This window comes from Serinus canaria, chromosome 3 (genome assembly GCF_022539315.1).
Source record: "Serinus canaria isolate serCan28SL12 chromosome 3, serCan2020, whole genome shotgun sequence".
NCBI lineage: Eukaryota > Metazoa > Chordata > Aves > Passeriformes > Fringillidae > Serinus > Serinus canaria.
The window spans coordinates 83,582,282-83,601,603 of NC_066316.1; the positions used below are offsets into that span (position 1 = coordinate 83,582,282).

Genomic DNA, 19,322 nt, shown 5'->3' on the forward strand with positions numbered 1-19,322 from the left:
TCGATAAGCTCATATAAAATATTTTAATTACACTTTAGCATTCAATTTAAAAAAGCGTGTAAAAACAGATTAAAATTTGGCACAGACATAATGATATTATATCACACATTGATCAAGATAAAAACCATAATTCTTAATAAGATGTGGTTTTCAAATTTAAAATGAGAGATAACAGTAATATTCCTAATGCAGGGGCAATTTGTTTAAAATCCAGATATAGTGAGACAAATTCACATTAAAAAAATTCTTTAGTCTTTCATAAATTTAGCAGATTTTATTAAATCAGATTGAAGGACACAACTTATGGTAGCTTGTTATTCCACCAAAACAGAAGCCTCCACCTCACCTTTACCATGCAGGACAGCTCCCTACTTAACAGCACCAAGAAGTCCAGGCTATCTGCATAAACAGGCTACAAATGAAAAGTGATGCAATGACAGAATCTGGCATAATTTTTTATTAAGTCAGCAAATGTCCTTCTTTGTCTGATCAAGCCCATATGGTGCTGATTAATCATCATGGGTTGTCACCTATCAATCATTTGTATTAAACCACAAAAACATTTCCTTCTGCTTCATTCAGGACATGAGAAATGTTTCAGAGCCATACACAGTGATGTCTCCAACACATGTAGGCACAAAGTACTGCGGGACTGTATCTTGAATGCATAAAGACCTTGATCAATAAAAGCAAATCTCCATAGAGAAGGACTGTTAAGTTGGCTTCACTCATTAAATACACCAACTCTGAATTCACAAATCTGATTCGGATTCAAATCAGAAGTCCCAGAACTTTTTGTTTACACACCAAAAATTCCTGGTATTTTTTTTTCTGCTCTTCCAACTAGAGAGCACGGCAGCTAACCAGACTTCCCAGAAGAGTAACAAGAAAGATGCTTTGAATAATTTCATATAAAGAGTAGCTTATCCATGCAAAGCCATTTTTATAAGACATACCTGAAAATGCTAAACTAAATGCTAAATTAGAAAACAAGAAACTGTTTTATATACTTTTATTTAGAACTTGCATCAATCACTTCAGGTTACTAATCTGAACCCCAGACTACTCTTCAAAGTAGGGATACTTGTTGAATGAAGATGATGCCATTGAATGAAGATGATGCTGGTTTCAGAATGACAAAAACAGCTAGACAAAACATGCTACCCTTCCTGCTCAGCCATCCCATCCCATCCCATCCATCCCATCCCATCCCATCCCATCCCATCCCATCCCATCCCATCCCATCCCATCCCATCCCATCCCATCCCATCCCATCCCATCCATCCCATCCCATCCCATCCCATCCCATCCCATCCCATCCCATCCCATCCCATCCCATCCCATCCATCCCATCCCATCCCATCCCATCCCATCCCATCCTTAGCGCATCCTTAGTGCATCCTTAGCGCATCCTTATCCCATCCTGTTTGATAAATGCTAACACTGGGTTCTTTGGAGGCAAAAATAAAATTTGAATTTCAAATTACTATTCAAAATTACACTTGAAACTTCTAATTCCTTGACCTTAAAGAATCTTCAGTAATTGAGAGAAAGAATCCTTTTAATGTCAAAAATTCAAGCAACCAATTTAAACAAGCCACCTAAGGTTTCTTCAACAATTAAAGCTGGAAAAGGATGATTCCCTGCCTTTGACCTGTCTGAAGATGTACCATCCAAGATAATAGGCGCTTTCTTCCTTTTAATGGTGGTTTAGGTAGGCTAAAATAATAATTTAATAAAAATCTATTTTTAAGTGAATTCCACTGAAGATACATAACTTTTAAGCATGAATCTCAAGATGAAAAAAAAAATGTTTGTAAAACAATCAACCCTTTCCTCAATCTTTTAAATTCTTCCTCATATTTCTACTGAAGGAACTGCATTGTATGTTATTACTACACATTTTGTTCATGGTGGAAGTCCTACCTTCTAATTTCTGAGGTATGGATCCTGTGGACACTATCAGAAAGGGAAGGCGTCTAAATTCCAGTTACCTCTCACTTTACTGGTCTAAAGTGAAGCTGAACTGGAACTCCCACTGCAGACACTTGGCTTTGTATATTAGGTCACCCAATCCTGCTCTCAAAGTGCTCTGCTACTCCTAAGAGGGGAAGAGGTTGAGGATTTGAGCCCAGGTTTCACCTTTGCCAGGCTTACACAATGTTACTGGTTCTCCCAGTCCTGATATTTACAATCAGTATTCTGAACTCAAGGAAAATTTCTGATAAAATCTGTTACACATTATCTGTGGGAAAAATATCCTATTTTTGTTGAACCTGGAAAAGACACTGTGAGGGGGCCTAGTTGAGAAAAATTCTGTGTCTTTGAAATAAGGTATTTGGGTATGAAAAAAGCCCCTTGTAAGAGTCAAATACTGAAAAGCTAGGATATGATGAAATGTAGCATTTAAGGACATGAATTGAAATTACTTTAAAGACATTTGCAGTCCCACTGCAGTGTTCTGCTGGACCATGGATTACTGCAGCTGTCAGGTTACACCTCCACCAACCTGAAATATGACTTCAAACACCCTTGTGAACATTCCTTGAAAAGAAATGAGGTGTAACCAGCTCAAACATAGAGGCCAGTTTCTGAGTTTTCCTAACATCCCTTCCCTTTGCATAAACATACCAAACTCCTGCAGCTGATCTTCTCAGACACTGAGTCTGTCTAGAAGTGTTCTGAGTGGTAAATGATGCCTTCCAGACTTATATTAGGCAGATTTCCTGGTAGGGATAGTTTGGTTTTTTTACAGTTTATAATTCTTCTTGTGTTTTAGAACATCTAGAGTCGAATTTTTGACAGTTCAAGAACTGGCAAATGTAATCAAGCTAATCCTAGAGCAGTCTTAGTTGCTGAGAGTTTTGTCATCAAGGTAAATGAAAACAAAAACCAATGTGTGCATCTAAAAAAGCCCTAACCCCAGAACAGATTAGTATCAAGGATGAAAGATGTATTTGATTATTGATCATGGAAATGAATTAAACTACTTTTGAACTAGAAATATCAAAATTACTACATGAATAATAGTTTCAAATCTAGTAATTTATCAAATACATGAAAACAGGAAAATACAGGCATGTAAGTAGGGAAAAGTACTTTGAGGAAGCAAAACCAAGCTTTTATGAAAAAAACTGCTTAATTAAAAAAAATCTAGTAATATTTCTGCTGTACCACCTTACTGACATACTGATTACACTGATTCTTAGCCAACAATGAGAGGACAGCCTGTGTTCAGGTTCAAGTGGGATAAATACAGTAATCTATCATTTTCTCATGGGAAGTTTACTTTCTGTTTAGGATGCACAACTGCAAAAATATTGTCATCCTAGGCCAGTCATGGAAGACAGTTTATATGTGCGTAACATTTTTTACAAATTGTTTTGTTGTGGTTATACAGTTTCAAGGATTTTGGGTTGTGTTCTGGCACTCAGTGAAAGAGGGTGTGTGATGCAATTGAAGCTGAGTGGAGAACTCACCTGATCCTGCCCCGAGGGCGCTCAGATTGCTCTGACATAAAACTTGTGCTGCTGAGGCGAGAGGCACTGCTGGTTCGGGAAATGGCTGACACATCACTGACATCACTATCTGATGATTTGGCAGAGACGTTATCACAACTTCTGTACTGATCTGTTTGTATGTTATACTAGAGATCAAGAAAAGAAAGGGTGAGGAGTCTCATCAAAACAGAATGCATTCATTGAGACAACACATGACCTAAGTACGACAATTCTCTTTAACTGCTTTTAGATATAACAAAATTGTATGAAATTCAAAGATATGCCTACATTAAATAATGCCTTTATGCCTAGTGCAGAAATGAAACATTATTTATGGACTAAAGAAGATACTTGGAATAAAACAACACACTGGAAAATAAATAGGCTGTTGGTTCTTCAGCACACTAGAACTACAATAAAGAAATATTTTTACAAAATATTTATGCAGCAGACAGACATCTCAAGCACATGCATACCATCCATTTGGCTATAGATGTTTTAAATTTTTAAAATATTAAAAATATATGCTATGAAATACCTGCACATAGAACTGCATACGAGCCTGAATGAAGTGTAATGCTACATGCAGGTATTAGGGACTGCTATCAGTTCCTAAGCTCTATAAAAAATTTAAAAATTATATTTTATATCTAAAAATTTTTCTTAATATTGTGATACTAGAGGACTATCTAGGCAGAAGGCTAACTCAGTAAATACAGGATTTTTTTTCCAGGCAATTCCCTGATCTAGTTGCTTTTACATCTGCACATGTCTAAGAACTAGCAGAATACCCAGCAGGAGGAATATGTGGACAGACATGGAAGTTACTTCACTTTTCAAATCAACTGTGACACCACACATTACCTAATGCTCTTATTGCTCATATCATCAGTCAGACAGGTACTAAAGGAAGCTTCAATCCTAGCAATGTCACACTTACCTAAATCTTCACTCATAGAGATATGAGGACCAAATAGTTTTTAGGTTCACAAAACTAAAACTCACTTCCTCATTAGAGGAAGGTACTCTTGGCTGGAATACAACTAAGCCAGTGGCATACTTCCCAGGGTATATTATGGGAAAACTATTAACACATAGGAGCACTAGGCAGCTTTTGACATGACACTCTGGGGAGTTCATTTTCCAGATCTCTGCTCTGTAAAATTACAAGTGATAAAAGTTTATATATGAATCATACATAAATTTGTGGCTGTCTGTGAATATACAAACTCCAGCTAGCCACTGAGTTGCTGGCTGAGTCACTCAGCAAATGCCATGACTTAATTTTAAAAACCTGGCAAACACAAACTTGAGTTGTACAGATGCGTGTATCAGGTCTCCTTAAGCCAGGCTTATCTTCTCTTCCTCTAGTGCCTTTCAGCAACTATGCTTGTGCACACTTGGAAACCTCTTGGTAAAACATTGAATATAAAATGAGGAAGTCAATAGGAGTAGAGAAGGGGAAGGAATAAAGCAATTCTAAGCACCAGTTGTAAATACAGAAATCTACAGGACAAATGGAGGTTATATAAATTTACTGTCTCACTGTGTTTCTCAGGTGTGCATTAGAGCACTGCTTAGCAGAAACTCTTAGCAGTACCCTGTGAGGGCCTTGCAGTGGCTGAGCAAAAAGATCTGCAGGAAACAAGGCTGTAACTTTAAGAAAATGGGTAACTGAAAGGACTCAATACCATGATGTTCAAAAAAAATTTTCAACTACAGCAGGAATTTATTGGGAGGTTCTTCTTACAAGTGACTTTACTGAATATAAATGCCCAATGGGGTGAGACTATGCTGATATGTTTTTATTCAGATCACCTTTCGTTAATGGCTTGTAGAGTCTCTTAAACAATTTTGCTGATTGTTATCCTTCAGACTGCAAGGTTAAATGGTAACTCCAAAATGGAAACACAAAGCATACTAATTCTTATCAGACCTATTTCATAATAAGATAACATGTTTTCCTTCTAAAGTCTTAAAAAAATATTCAAAGCAAGAATACAAGTGTGAAAACTTTTTACTTAGGCTAAACATAACCATTCAGAGGCTAGAAAACTAAATGGTTAATTCTCTCCAGCATAAGTTAAACTGCCCCAGTTCTGAATCAGACTTGACGTTTTATGCAAAATTCCTAAAGAATTCCTAATGAATCCTTTAAGCTACTCTAAATGAGACATGTAAAAATATGAAAACCATCTGGACACATGGAATGATCTGGCTTTCCCATTAAACTAAACAGATTGTCAATCTGCAAAATCATCCCATTAAATAGTAAAGTTTCTGTTGATTTCAGGGAAATAGGGATTTCACCCATCCCATATATTGAGATTATATCCACAAATTAATCCTCTGAAGTTGAGGTTTCAACAATTCTTTGTTTAAAATATAACCAAGCAATCTCTCTCAAATGCATGGGGTTTCTTAAGTGTAGCAACAGACAGGTGTTTCAGAAACACCTCCATGCTTAATTTGTATTTGCTGAAGACAACCTGACTTCTTCCCTCTGCCTTTATAATATCCAATTACTTCTCTTCCTCACCAAGAAGTCCATATTGTCTTTGTGGCCTTTGGTTTGAGAGTGTACACAGTGAACCTGCAGTGGTAGAAGACTCAGTGGTCGCTGAGCAACCATGACATGCTGCTGGAGAAGGCAGGCTCCCCATCAGAGAACCACCAGGGCCAGATGCAGTGACTTCTGGAAGCTGTCCTGCTGGAAGCCTTTTTTCTATGTATTGAGGGAGATTTTGGCTGCTGGCCTTTGTTCCAAGCCACACCTGAATCTAGCTGTTAGCACTCAACTTATGATTCAACAGATGGATTGGGTTTGTCATGAAAAAGACCCTCTGTTTTTCTTGTACTGAATTTGTTCCCCCTTTCATGGGGTATCTAGGTGGGCTGGGAAAGATGGGGAGAGGGGAGAGAGGGAAAGCATCAAACATGGTTGTGCAGCTTACTGGCTAGAATACTGGAAGAGAAGTTAGAAGTCCCAGTTTATGTATCAGGGGCTTTTTAGAGATTCAGCCTCATCAATTGACTGTTCAGTAATAATATGAAACCATTTACTGGTGCAGGGGTCTTCAGCCCAGGTATCATCCTGTAAGTGGGGGCTGTATTTATACTCTCTGTTTTGCTCCCTACAGTCCAGCAGTCTGAAAAATAGAATTGTTTTGTAGATATCACACTGGCTTAAAAGACAATTTTTCATATGCTGGTAAACAGAGAATTTTACAGTAGGATGAGACATAAAACTGAATCCATGTCTTCTACTTGTCTTGTATTGCAATTACACAGCTGCTGAAAAAAACATGGAGCATACCATCCTAAATGAGATTTTCATGGCATCGCTGAGCTTTTCCTGTCCCTTTATATTGTATGCCACGGCTGTGATTCCAAAGAAACTGAAAACCTTTCCCTTCACAGAAATAGAGATTAGCACAAAAAGTAGTGATGCTGAAAATTAATGCTGAGTGCTACAGAGTTTACATTTTACTACCACTGCTTCTAGATTTAGCTTTTCCTTCTTATACCTGCTGCTTCTAATTAATTCACTGACTTCTACAGGAGGCATACAAGTTGTCCTAATGATTTCCTACCTACCTCTGATACAGTCTGATAATCAGTCATGTCAGCTAACAGATGAATAAAATTAAGGTAATTTTGAAGATACCCTTTTTTCCCTTCAAATACAGAGAGAAATAAATAGTACTATTCCACAAAGCAGTGCTCATTAAAATGAGAATATTTTACTGCTGCAATTCACCTAAATGTATAATTCAGAAGAAAAATAACATGAGCTAAGATCCTCCTATATGGTACCTGCAATGAAGTAATTCCTGCGGGTTACCGACTGGGCTCAAAAATATCAAGTTCTACTGTAAAGAAAAAGCTGCTGCTACTTGAAACTGCACATATTTTTGCAATAAGTTTTCCTGAGATGTTATATTTAAACATTACATCATTTTGAAGCTTCAAAATGAAGTATATTTTCAGTGCAACCACTTCTCTTTCAACTCCATACCTCAAAGCTCATGTAACATTTCTTTTCCAAGGTGTACTATTCATCACCTTAGGAGAGTCACTGAAGTTTGCAGCAACTTCAACAGCAATTACTAAAGAGTAGGTCTGTTTTTTTAAACATTATTAACAGCTAGTTTCAAATGCCAAAAATATCTGTGCTTTCCTTGCCTGTATTACAAAAACAGACATCTATAAACAGCTGGAATGCAGTTCTTCCATTCACTTTACCACCTGTGGAGCTGTTGCTTCTTGCTCACCAGCAAAAGGAGGAAAAAGGGGTATGATGAACTGCAGATGTGTTAACATCAATGGGAAGAACATAGCAACATAGTCACAAACCAAAAGAGTGCACTTCACAAATTATTTTAGAGCTCCTTCATGACTAACAATGTTAGCAATTTTACTGATTATCAGGCACATCTTAGAAGTCATTTAACAGTTCATTATAATTGGATTATCTTTCATATTAGAAAGTATTTCTAATAAGAAAGTATTTATATTCCTAGATTTAACTCCCAAAAGCATGAAGAATACAAGAGTTCAGAGCTTTGAAAATTAAATGAGTGTGCTGTCCTTTGACTGCAAAAAAAGCCCCAGGTGACTAACCTTGACAAATATATACCTCATTATGTGCTTAAAACGAGGAAACGAAATGAGAAAATAAAATGGGTTTCAAATGAGGTTCTAAACATGAGGAAAGGGAAATACAGATGCACAGATTCATCCAGGGACTTACACAAGTCTGGAGATCGCAGCTATCTTTTGAGGCACTCTAATGAGGAATTTTGTCAGAAAACACTGAATCCTGCACAAAGCACCTTCAGTTTTATGATTGCTCACATGGGGTTGCTCTGAATACTGCTGGCATTCACAGCCCAGCAGCTGGCACCTTAGGGTGTTCAGGACTCACCACTGACTCCCACCAGCTTCTGTCTCAGGAGCAGCTCACACCATGGCTAGAGGCCACTGAGCACCAGTGATTCTAAAAACCCTCCCTACAATTGTATCCAAGTCCTATGAACACAGCTCAACTTCCAAACAGGGAACAGTAAAAATGAGCAAGTCAAACCATGAGGAAACTGCAGTGAAGCTCACAGGTAAAATGAATGAACTCACTAAATTTTGTGAAACCCAGCCAGTACTGGAATGACTGCCATCTTAATATGACATATATTAAAGATTTTTTTCTTCAAGGTGGGTGAAGGGGACCAAAAGAAGATGTCACATCTATGTCTGAAAGTATTTTCTATATACAGCCCTAGATGCCTTACCCAGCATAATTTAACATAATCAGCCTCCTGTCAGCCCAAGTATCCTACCCAGCCCCTGCTTTAGACATTAACTGTTAACACAGAAGAGTTAAGACAGCAACTATTCAGCTAAATCCACAGTGCCACTGAACAAATGCCATGATTACACCTTTTAGCATAAATGCTTTTCAATCACATACAGTCCTAAGTCAGAACTGCATCTAAATATAGAGTGGTATCCTTTTTAAGTACAAACTACAGTGCTCTAATCAGTAACTCTCTTGAATAAACAGAACTCAAAAAACTGTTAAGCCAGAGCAGCTGCAAGCATGGTGTTTGTGGTCTATGTGTGGCATATAGAATAAAATAACTTATTGTATTTTGAATTAAACAGCTAATTGAGTTACACTGCAATCCACCCCTGTGCAAATCCACAATTATGCCACCAAATGTTTTGATTCTCTCAAGCACTGAAACAGCAGAAATGTGTGCACACTAGCCACTACAGCCTCTCCAATATATAAGACAGAAGGCAGACATGTTTAAAGCTCTTGTTTATACTCTTTTGAAATATCCTCAGAGGTCTGGTGGTTTCTTAAATTCTATTTTTTTTCCTGTTTAGTTTATTAGAAGTTAACTGTTTCACATTAATTATGGAGTCTTTCCACTGCACAGGGGGGAAATAAGAATGTGATCTCTGTGAAAGTCTCAAAACAGAGTGGAACAGCCATGAAGACATATACAAATGGTGCAGGGCAGACAGCTGCCTATTCAAAATCCATTAATGGATGTTCAAAATGGAAACCTGAATAGTGCATGTTTGGAAAATTATTGCTTGCTTACTGTAACTAGAAAATTAAGAAACTGAGTAGGAAAAATTCCAAAACTGTAATGCATCAGAAATTAACTGGCAAATTGCAAACGACCAGTTACAATCTCTCTGTTTAAAAAAGGCTTGTTTCAACATAAAGGAAAACTTATTTAACCTTCAGGAATTATTTTGTATATGCATAATTAACCTTTGCAAATACGATCCAGTCCCATACCGAAGGAGAATTTTTGAATGGTTTAGAGAATTTTGTATGCAACAAAACAAGCATATTTGCAAATGCAAAAATATTGGAAGAATCAAACCCATGTGAGTTGATTGCTCTGAAATGCAGAATGGACAATTTTCTCAAAGTTCAGCACAGTATAATTTATTTAATTATATAAAATATTATTTATTTTTTGGAGCAGTAGGAAAACACTGCTATTTAGGAAAGAAAGAAGCATTTTGGTTAAAGAGGGAGAAACTCTATTTGCAATTGCTTTTTCTTTAATACTCAGCTCATGGTTCTTTTTCACTATTCCAGAATGCCTATTATACCACTCAATATTTTTATTTCTTTATTTAAAGATAAAGCTTTCAAAGACTTTTCAGAAATTTTGGCAGCAGAAATTGGTAGTCTTCAGTTCTGAGAAGTCTCAGTCATGAGCTTTACCACAACAGCTGATACAACATACTTCATTTTCAAATGTCCAAATCTTCATCTGTCTTGGTTATTTTCTTGACTCTTTCTCCATTTTCTCAGGATAGAGAAAGGCAGTAGCATAAAGTTTGCTTTGGTAGCATTTTTAAAGGGATGACTATCACCATAGTGAAAAGAAGCAAAATTCTGGATAGAATAATTTCGGTGTTCTTCTGATTGAGTACTCATCATGATTTCTATTTTGATTTCTACGTGCATTTAAAACCGAAAGAAGATCCTAAAAGCCTCAAGGTTCTAAGAATAAGAGAAATTTGTAACATTGTGGGTTGATGTTTTCTAATTAACTATTAGAAAACATTTATTAACTATTTAACCACACATTGGATCTACACCGATCAAATCAGAAAAACATTTTGGAGGGTCAAAATGATGCTTATTATAAATATTAGAGAGTTAGGAGCAAAAAAGATGTTTCAGAATGATAAGTAAAAAAAATTCAATCAATCTGTAACATATAATCTAACTCAGAAACCTGGCCTTTCACTCTGAACAGAGGTCTCTGGTCAAAAGACCTCAGACTGCATATTACCTCTCTCTAATGAAAATTTTATCAACCCTGTTTTGACTAATTTTCATACCTTGTTAAGTGGCTGGGAAGTACCACAGAGACACACTGCATCTCACCCTCTTGCCCTGAGTGGACCTCTTTTGAAGGTAGCAGCAAACCCAGTAGCAAGTGAGCTGTTTTAATTAAACAAACTCCTGCTTCTGATAGAGGACCTCATTGGAAATTTCTACCCCAGCAGTTGAGTTTTTTTAACAGCACTGCTATCCCACAATTTGGCCATTCAGGACCTAAAGCCTTGTTTCTCTTGTTTCTCTTCCTTTTGAGAGCTGTCCATTTAAGTTCTTAATAAAGTTTTCTGCATAATTAGCTACAACAAGATCTTGAACCAATCTTTCAAATCTGTTAGGTATTAAAATTTAGCTGCCAGATTTTCTATTTAACCATTCATAAGTAAATTTGTGATTTTGCTTTAGATGAGTACCTCACTTATACATTATTTTAACCTCTGTCTCCAGGAGCATCCAGCTCCTCACAGCTTGAATTGTTAGCAGCAGTGCAGATGTGCAAGACATTTTCATCAGTTTGCTTAGAACCCTATACAGTTTAAAATACAAAGTTATGGCCTACCATTTTAGCCTTGCCAAAAAAACAAAATCCCTCTATACAACTTTGTTAACAGAATTTCAATAAATTCCATTATCACAGAAACTCTTTATGCTTTTAGTAGGAAAGGAAATCAAAGTAATCAGTAGGCACTCCAAGAAAGGAAATAATTTATCTCTGAAATTATTAGGATGCAAAAAATTTATACAAATATGAGAACATCTGCATGAGATTGGACCTAGTTCTGTCTAGATCTCTGCATATCAGACAGCAACAAGGGCCAACCTACTCTTTCATGGCCTACTTTTCCAGACTCCAGGGACTGGAAATCTAAGGACTTCCTAAGCTAGATGTGATAAGTCTCTTTTTAACAGCTGTTGAAGGATCTTTCTTTCTAGAACTTTTTCTTTCTGAAAAGCTTTCCTGAAGTTTTTAAGCAAATTTGTTTTTTCAGATTCATTTTAGTTGATGACAAAGACTGACTCTAATGCACATCAGATGGGGGCAAAAATGATGCTAAAAAGCTATTACTTGAAGACATTTCTGCCAGGATTTGAAATACAGTGTTCTTGAAGGTTATATAATATTTTAAATAAACAAGTTTATGCCTTCAGTTTTCAATCCAAAGTATCATTCCAAGACTACTGACTTTACCTTGGTGTATTGCTCACGCTCATGTTCTTGGCTAGAACCAGACCCTGATGTCTGATTATAACGGTGCACTTTCATTTTCATCTGTCTCGTTCGCTCCTCCACTACTAAGCTTGCTGCAAAAACACACAATGAAAATCAATTAAAAATAGAGAAAAAGCTTTGGAAAAAACAAATGGTTTAGCAACAATCTTAGCTCATTTCCGTTTCAACAAAACAAAGAAATGTACAAACATGTAGAACAAGCAGGGTGTAAGCACAGAACAAAGGAACACTAATGTCAAGAAATCAACTACTTTCATTGTGAGAGTCTTTACCTGAAAATGGGCAGACATCCCAATTTCTACACATAATCAAGCTGGTGCAACAGATATGAAAAGAGTGAAAAAATTTAGGTGGCAGGCTGAATTATACACCTGTTAAATATTCTGGATGCAGGGGATGTAAATCCATGATCAACTAAACATGTGTTTGTTTAAATGTAGAAAATATTACAGTAGCATTCTAAGAATTAATGCATGAAACAGGTATTAAAATTTATTTTTATAGTAATTAACTCCTCCTACTATCTTGAAACATAGAAGTTTAACATAGCTTAGATTATTTGAGAGGAATATTTTCTCCATTCAACCAGTCATATCAAAAACACAGTCATTTTCTAGTAGTTTGGTTTTTCTTTAACAAGACCTCCTTTAAAATCACTGCTTTATTCTGTAATGATCACCTTTACTTAAAATAATTATTTGTTCTTGTGTTTTCAACTTCCATATGGCAGTGTTTCTTTAAAAAACAGATATCTTGCACCTTCAAGGAGTTGTGGTGCTATCAAGAGCATCTTCTTCAACTTGAACAAGTTATGGTCATTCATATTGGCTGTGCCTGCCACAGGCATTGGACCTTGCACTAACAGAGAGAGTGCTGTAAACGCCCCTGGGCCAAGGCTTCCTCCAAGTAACTTAACCTTTGTGGTAGTAAATAAATTTCAGAGGGATCTATACATTCTGCTATTCTCAAACTTTGTAGCATTTTAAATTCAAAGCAATACAGGTAACATCAATGCCATGAAAACTGTCACTTTTTTACAGTTCTAGAACTAGACCCAAATATTTATCAGCAGCTATTCTAAATCACAGGGATTTGCTACATTTATTGTGGTTTAACAGGTTATAACATCTCAGAAGAACTTCTTTTAAGCTGGAATTTTTTATGTGTCACAAATTTGAATTTTTTGAGGCAACCTCCACAAAATCTTCTGCTTTTCTGCCAACCATGGATTTATATTATTCTCTACAAAACCACTACTTTTATAAGTCAAAGAGACCCTCCCCAGATCAGTGACAGGAGAGAGACACCTATATTAAAGCTGCCTGTAATCAACTTGCAATCACAAAACACAGATAATTTTAAACTACTGGATAATAAGTACTCTATGTATTTTCAATTAAGAGGTACTAAAGTTCTCATGTGTGGCTTTTATGCTGTTAGTTATACACTGTGGCATTATTTACAGATTGATTTTTTTTGTCTGTGCTTTGCCAGCACAAAGATATAAGGCCAAAATAAAAAATCACCACACTCACGATTAGGTATTTTAAACTATAAGCTACTGCACAAATCACAATTGTGCCTGCACATACCATTTGTAACATGTGGAAATGACAGAATGTCTGTGTACTGGTTAGGTATGAAAATATATACAAAGGCATCATTGTGAATTCCTTCTGCACTTCTTATTTAAAAATAAGAAAAATAAATACAACAAACTACATTAAAGTTCTGCTACAATTACAAATCTAAGGCATGAAATAAAGTTATCATTATCTTCAGTCTCCCATAATGCAGAGGCCAATCTAGCAAATTCTGCACATGCAGAATGTCACACTGGGCCCAGCAATTATTCCAGATGACTAATTATGCCAGTAAATGTGTACCTTAATTGCAATGAGTCCAGCTCCACCATCAGATAAGCAGGCACAGCTCCAATTACTTCAATGGAAGTTGCATGGAGGTATCTGAAGGCAAAATTGAGCACTTTAGGTGAAATTTTTAAAGATGGCCTCTTATTTTAAGGACAGATATGAAAGGATTAAGATAGACCAGTTAGGGACTGAAGTAAAAAAAATTGGTATCTTAATCCTATCATACGTGCATGAAATAGACTGAGGATATGAAATCAGAGGGAAAAATGAGACCCCTTTAAAAATTTAGCCCTACATGTGTATGGTGCATAGATTAGAGTTACTCTAAATATAACCCTTTCTTTGTGAGAATTTTAGGTCCTTTAGCCTGTCAACTGTATGTTATACTGAATAATATATATGGTTTGTGACCCTGTATTACATATGATACTTGGGAAAGGATATTCTGTTATGTAATTTAATGCTATTTCAGAGGTTATTATTTCAGTCAAGGCTGAGTAAATATTCAGCCTTAATTCTGTAATTCTTGATTTTTGTTATGTTTAAATCCTGCTCTGGTTTTCCTTTATCTATATATGACTATATCAAAGAATGTGGTAACAGTTAATGAGCACTGCGGGGTAAATCGAAATTCTCTAATGGGGAAATTTGATTTTGTGCATGAAGTATAATGTAATTTAGCACCAATTAGCTGTGAATTTATTTCTAAGCATGCAGTTGCATGAAACTACTCTAGAAAATCCAACTGTGCTCTTTCCAGCTTTATTTACCATGCACATCTGAGCATATGTTGAATGTAGCTCAGTAGTGTGATGGAAAATTTTTCTGCCTGATTAGTGGCTTGGGAAAACCTTTATATGTTAATCATGAGAAGCAGAAAAAAGTCTAACACAAAGGAGCAAAAAGCACATCAGCAAAACTGTAACAACCATAGGTAACAACACCATATGATCACATTGCTTTCTTGGAACGTGGCTGGTTACCACAGGTAACAAAAACTTGACATAAAAAGTACTTAGCCTGTCTCTTAGGAAAATATGGATCTACTTTCTTTTAGGACATCACTATTTACAGAGGGCTTTTCCTGGAGGTCTTGAGAGGTAGAACTACACAGTAATTTACAGATCAAAGCACTGTAATCCCAAGACCTTTAAATTCTAGAGTGGCTCTACAATTAAAAAATGAAGATTTACCATAAGTGTCTCAAAATAGTGGTACAACTACAATCAATATCAGTTGTGTCAATGTGTTATTCTCTGGTGTCAGAAGTCACACTTCAAAGAGGTGTAACTCTCATCTCTTTGAGGGCTCATAATTCAGACGTGGGATCGATCAGCGTAAAAGTAATTGAGAGAACGCATTGATCAGACTGCTTAAATAAAGGGTGCAACTTTATAGCCAAAGCTTACTACTAATAAACCACGTGAAGGTTAGCAACAATGATATACATAAACAATCAAGCCATGCAGGAGAGAAAAGACACACATATGAATGGAATCAAAATGTTATATTTTAATTCCATTAATCTATTTATAAACCCATCTGACTCCTGTAATCCCAGGGGTACTGGGTCTGGCTGGGATGGAGGCAGTTTTCTTCACAGCTGCCTGTTCTTCTAGTTGTGACTAAGTGTTGATAACCCATCAATGTTTTAGCAATTGCTGAGTAGTGCTTGTATAGCCCCAAGGCTTTCTCTGTTCCTCATGCTGCAGCCCCCTGCCCTGTCCTGGCTTCTCCCTGCCCCCAAGTAGGCTGTGAGAAGAAAAAGGTGGGACAGGTGACCCCAACTGATCAGAGGGACCATTCCATACCATCATACCCAGCAACAGAACTGGGGGTAGTCTACCCCCTATCTAATATGCAATTCTGTAGAACACTACTTGAAAGAGGAATGGAATAAACTAAAGAAAATAGCTACAGATCTCCTTTTCAGCCTGCAATCTACCCTCAAAGAAAATCAGAAAAGACTTACAGTTGTTTTTACTTAAAGGAGATTGCCACCTAATTTTTCTAAGACTTTACCTGTTTACTAAGATTTTATGTGCTAGTCACATTCCTTTTAATATATGAATATAACGTTAAGATTTATAGAATTACATCTGGTGCCACTAACTAGCTGACAGCCCTCGTCTTTAATACTATCCTCAGAAAAGTACTAAGGGCATGTTTCAACTCCTAAATGATGTTCAACTGAGGGAGAAGTTAGAACTGGCTAGAATCCTGAATGTTCAGAATATATGCTCCCTTTTCAATTATGTACAAAATAACACTAGAATAATCAATGCACTTTACTGATATATCAGATGCAGTAGTGCAGATAACGTTTTCGTTTTTTCTTTAATAAAACTTTTCTAGACAGATTTGTCATAAGGCATATTTCTGTCATCCACAGAATATGAATCTAACAATTCAAGAAATTTGAATTTACAAGAAATTAAATTTGCATTAGCATCAACAATAGACTAGCCCTATGAAAATCATTGAGAGCTACAAAAGCAGCACTAATACTAGTAGCCAGTACCAAGGAAACAGAAGTAAATTTAAGGTCTAAAGTTCTCCCTTTAAGGTTTAAAAGGGGGTCCAAACTCCATGCTAGATGCAAAATGCCCAAATGACATGATGCCTTAATCACCCATCTATTAGGCTAACAGCATAATGCATGAAACTTATGTGGGATCATTTAAATAAGGATTGTATAACAGGCAGCAATAATGAACTAGCGAGAAACAGCAAAAATGCTGTAGCTGCCTTTCTAGTTCTAGGGGTTTTTTTATTCTTGAGCTCTAACTCTTTACATATCCAATTCTTTCATATTGCAACATTCATCAGGGACTCTACATTCTGAAAATTTTGGAAAACAGTGTATTTCGTCAATAATTAACATCGAATGAGAATCCGCTCATACATTTCAAAAAAGGGTAGGTAAATCAGTTAAGTAATGAAATATATGTTGAAAAAGTCAGGTGATTAAGCCCAGGAACAAATTTCCAACCCTTGCACTCATTAATCGAAAATACTTTTCTAAAAGGACATCCTTGCACAAAGCAAGTATGGGCTTAATGCCAGAATGACTGGTGATATTACATGGTCTGTGGTTCAACCTGGTAACCATACTGTGCTTTTCTAGGTGGTAGAAAATCTATGGATGTCTTAGCACTGGCCACATCATTTTCTGTAATGATGAAGTCTGCAAAAAAGGCAGTCTTTTCTCTCGAGGCACTTCATATTTCTGTTCAAGATGGTCAAGGCAGAAAGAGGAGGTGCAGGCAAACAGTATGACTTGGAAAACCTCCAAGTCTTACCTGCACTATTAAATGTCAGAGTAAACTACGTAACAGGAAGAAATTGGCATCAAGATTTCAGATAGCTGTTACTCTTCCCAGAATATGTCACACATCCATTCTTTATGATGCAAACTTTAAGAGAAAACGTCTAGAGGTCTAAACTGACACAAAGATTTCTTACATAACAAAGTACTGAAAAGCAAGTTGAAGTTAAAATTTATGTAATAAACTTATCTCAAATTACAATGCTTCTGGGGCAAACCCAACAGGTTCAGGCAGTGGAACAGAGAACTGCACTTATTCCAGAAGACAAGAGAGGTCTGACCTATTCTTCAATTTCAGTCTTCATATTAAGAGGAAAGGTTGAACAGTGACAAACAGCTACAGCTATAGTGCCATCTAGAAGCATGCACACACACTTTCTACACAGCAAAAGCTAGGAAATTAATCTGTCTGAGCAACTTAGATGCTCTATGGATGGGAATCAGGAGGGAAAAGCTATCTGGTTTGTGGAATTATATATTAAATAATAAAAAAAAATCTGGTTTGAGAAGTGGCAACTGAGGAAGAAATTAGGCAGAACTTATGTCTGTAACGAAGGCAAGGAAATTAAGTAGCAATGAGATTTAGATGGGAGAACTCTCTAGTGCAGAGATGGCTGTGTGGCACAGAAAAGTCACACTGGTGTTGGACCAGGATGATCCATTTCAGAAATAATACAGAGAGTCTCTATTTTATTTCTGTTGATCCTGCTGGATGATTTTTGCAGTATGCACAGACAAAATATCCTTGCAATAGGTTTCATGGCTTTAAAAATTCACAGCAAACTCTACCAAGAAATTTAAAAGCACACAAAATCACAAGAAGATAAATGTTCTGAAATATAAGGTAAGTAAAACCAAAAGATAAATTTGTTGCTAAGATGAAGAACTTGCTATGACTTCTTTGAATAAAAACTTAAAAAATTAATGGCAACATGCAGATAGTGAAGGAGAGAGTTCTGAACCCTGCTCTGCCTGACCAGAACCTACTGTAGCTACTTCAAGCTTGTGTGCATGGATTTCCTTTCCATGGGAGCTAATAGTTCTCTGAACCTGCTGCCAATCATAATTAAGGCACAAGCAAGGCACACAGTCAAGTTTCCAAGCTGGGAGATGAGCTTGGATCTCTCAGTACACACAGAGGCATGGTGGCCATCTTAATGTTAACAACTCATTCCAGAAGGAAGATATGGAAACCTGAACTGGATGATGCAACATTCAGTTCTTTCTCAAAGAGCTTCAGGGATGATCCACAGAGAAGCTTCTATGTAAAAGGAAACAACAGGAAACAAACACAGACCTCTTAAAATTAGGGAAAAAAACAAAACAAACCCAAAAAAACAACAAACCACTGATTTTGGCAGCAAAAAACCCCCAGCATTTTCATAATCGGCTGAAGACTTTATTGCAACTTTTTCCATTGATGGAACAGATGGTTTGTTGCAAACTCAAACAGATGTTTGTTTGTTGCAGACTCATTTGGTCAGTGTTGTTCACTTCTGTAGTATATGCTCTCCCTCACATTTATGTCTCCTTTCATAAAACATCCTGTAACTCCCCCATCCTCATCTCTAACTCACCTACTGTCTATTCTTTTTATCTCTTGTAAGAAGTTACAGTCAGCTACGAGTGTAAATCAGCTCAAATTAAGATATTTATGGCCCCCTAGATCTGCTGGCACTTCATTCTTCTGGCTGCTATTCCTTGGCCCAGCTCTTTTAGCCCCTGGGTTTAATCTGTCATCAGCTCCCCTGAGCCAGAGGAATCTGTGCATGTAAATATCCCACCACCTTCTACACATGCCCAGATATTGAGCCAGATCCATCCAAATCTTCTGGAAACAAGTTCTGTTACAAACCTGTTAGAGACAGTCTAGTTTGTCTGCATAAAGTCCATTGCTTAAACAAAAAAATATCCACTGCAGCCCAAATCTTGACAGAGGCATAATCAACAAACAGGTAAGATTGATTTGTACTGTCCTGTTTGAGAGAAATATAAATACTGAGACAGAAATAAT

At 36.7% G+C, this 19,322-nt stretch overlaps 1 protein-coding gene across 1 annotated transcript in view; it reads right to left on the bottom strand.

Moving 5' to 3' along the window:
* The window catches only part of RIMS1 (regulating synaptic membrane exocytosis 1), a 306,280-nt gene that overhangs the window by 53,765 nt on the left and 233,193 nt on the right, over positions 1-19,322 (bottom strand). The window contains exons 25-26 of the mRNA XM_050972851.1: positions 12,065-12,177; positions 3,480-3,646 (exon numbers count right to left, since the gene is read on the bottom strand). Of these exons, the coding sequence (XP_050828808.1) occupies positions 3,480-3,646; positions 12,065-12,177 (280 nt within the window). The remainder of the gene's footprint in view (positions 1-3,479; positions 3,647-12,064; positions 12,178-19,322) is intronic.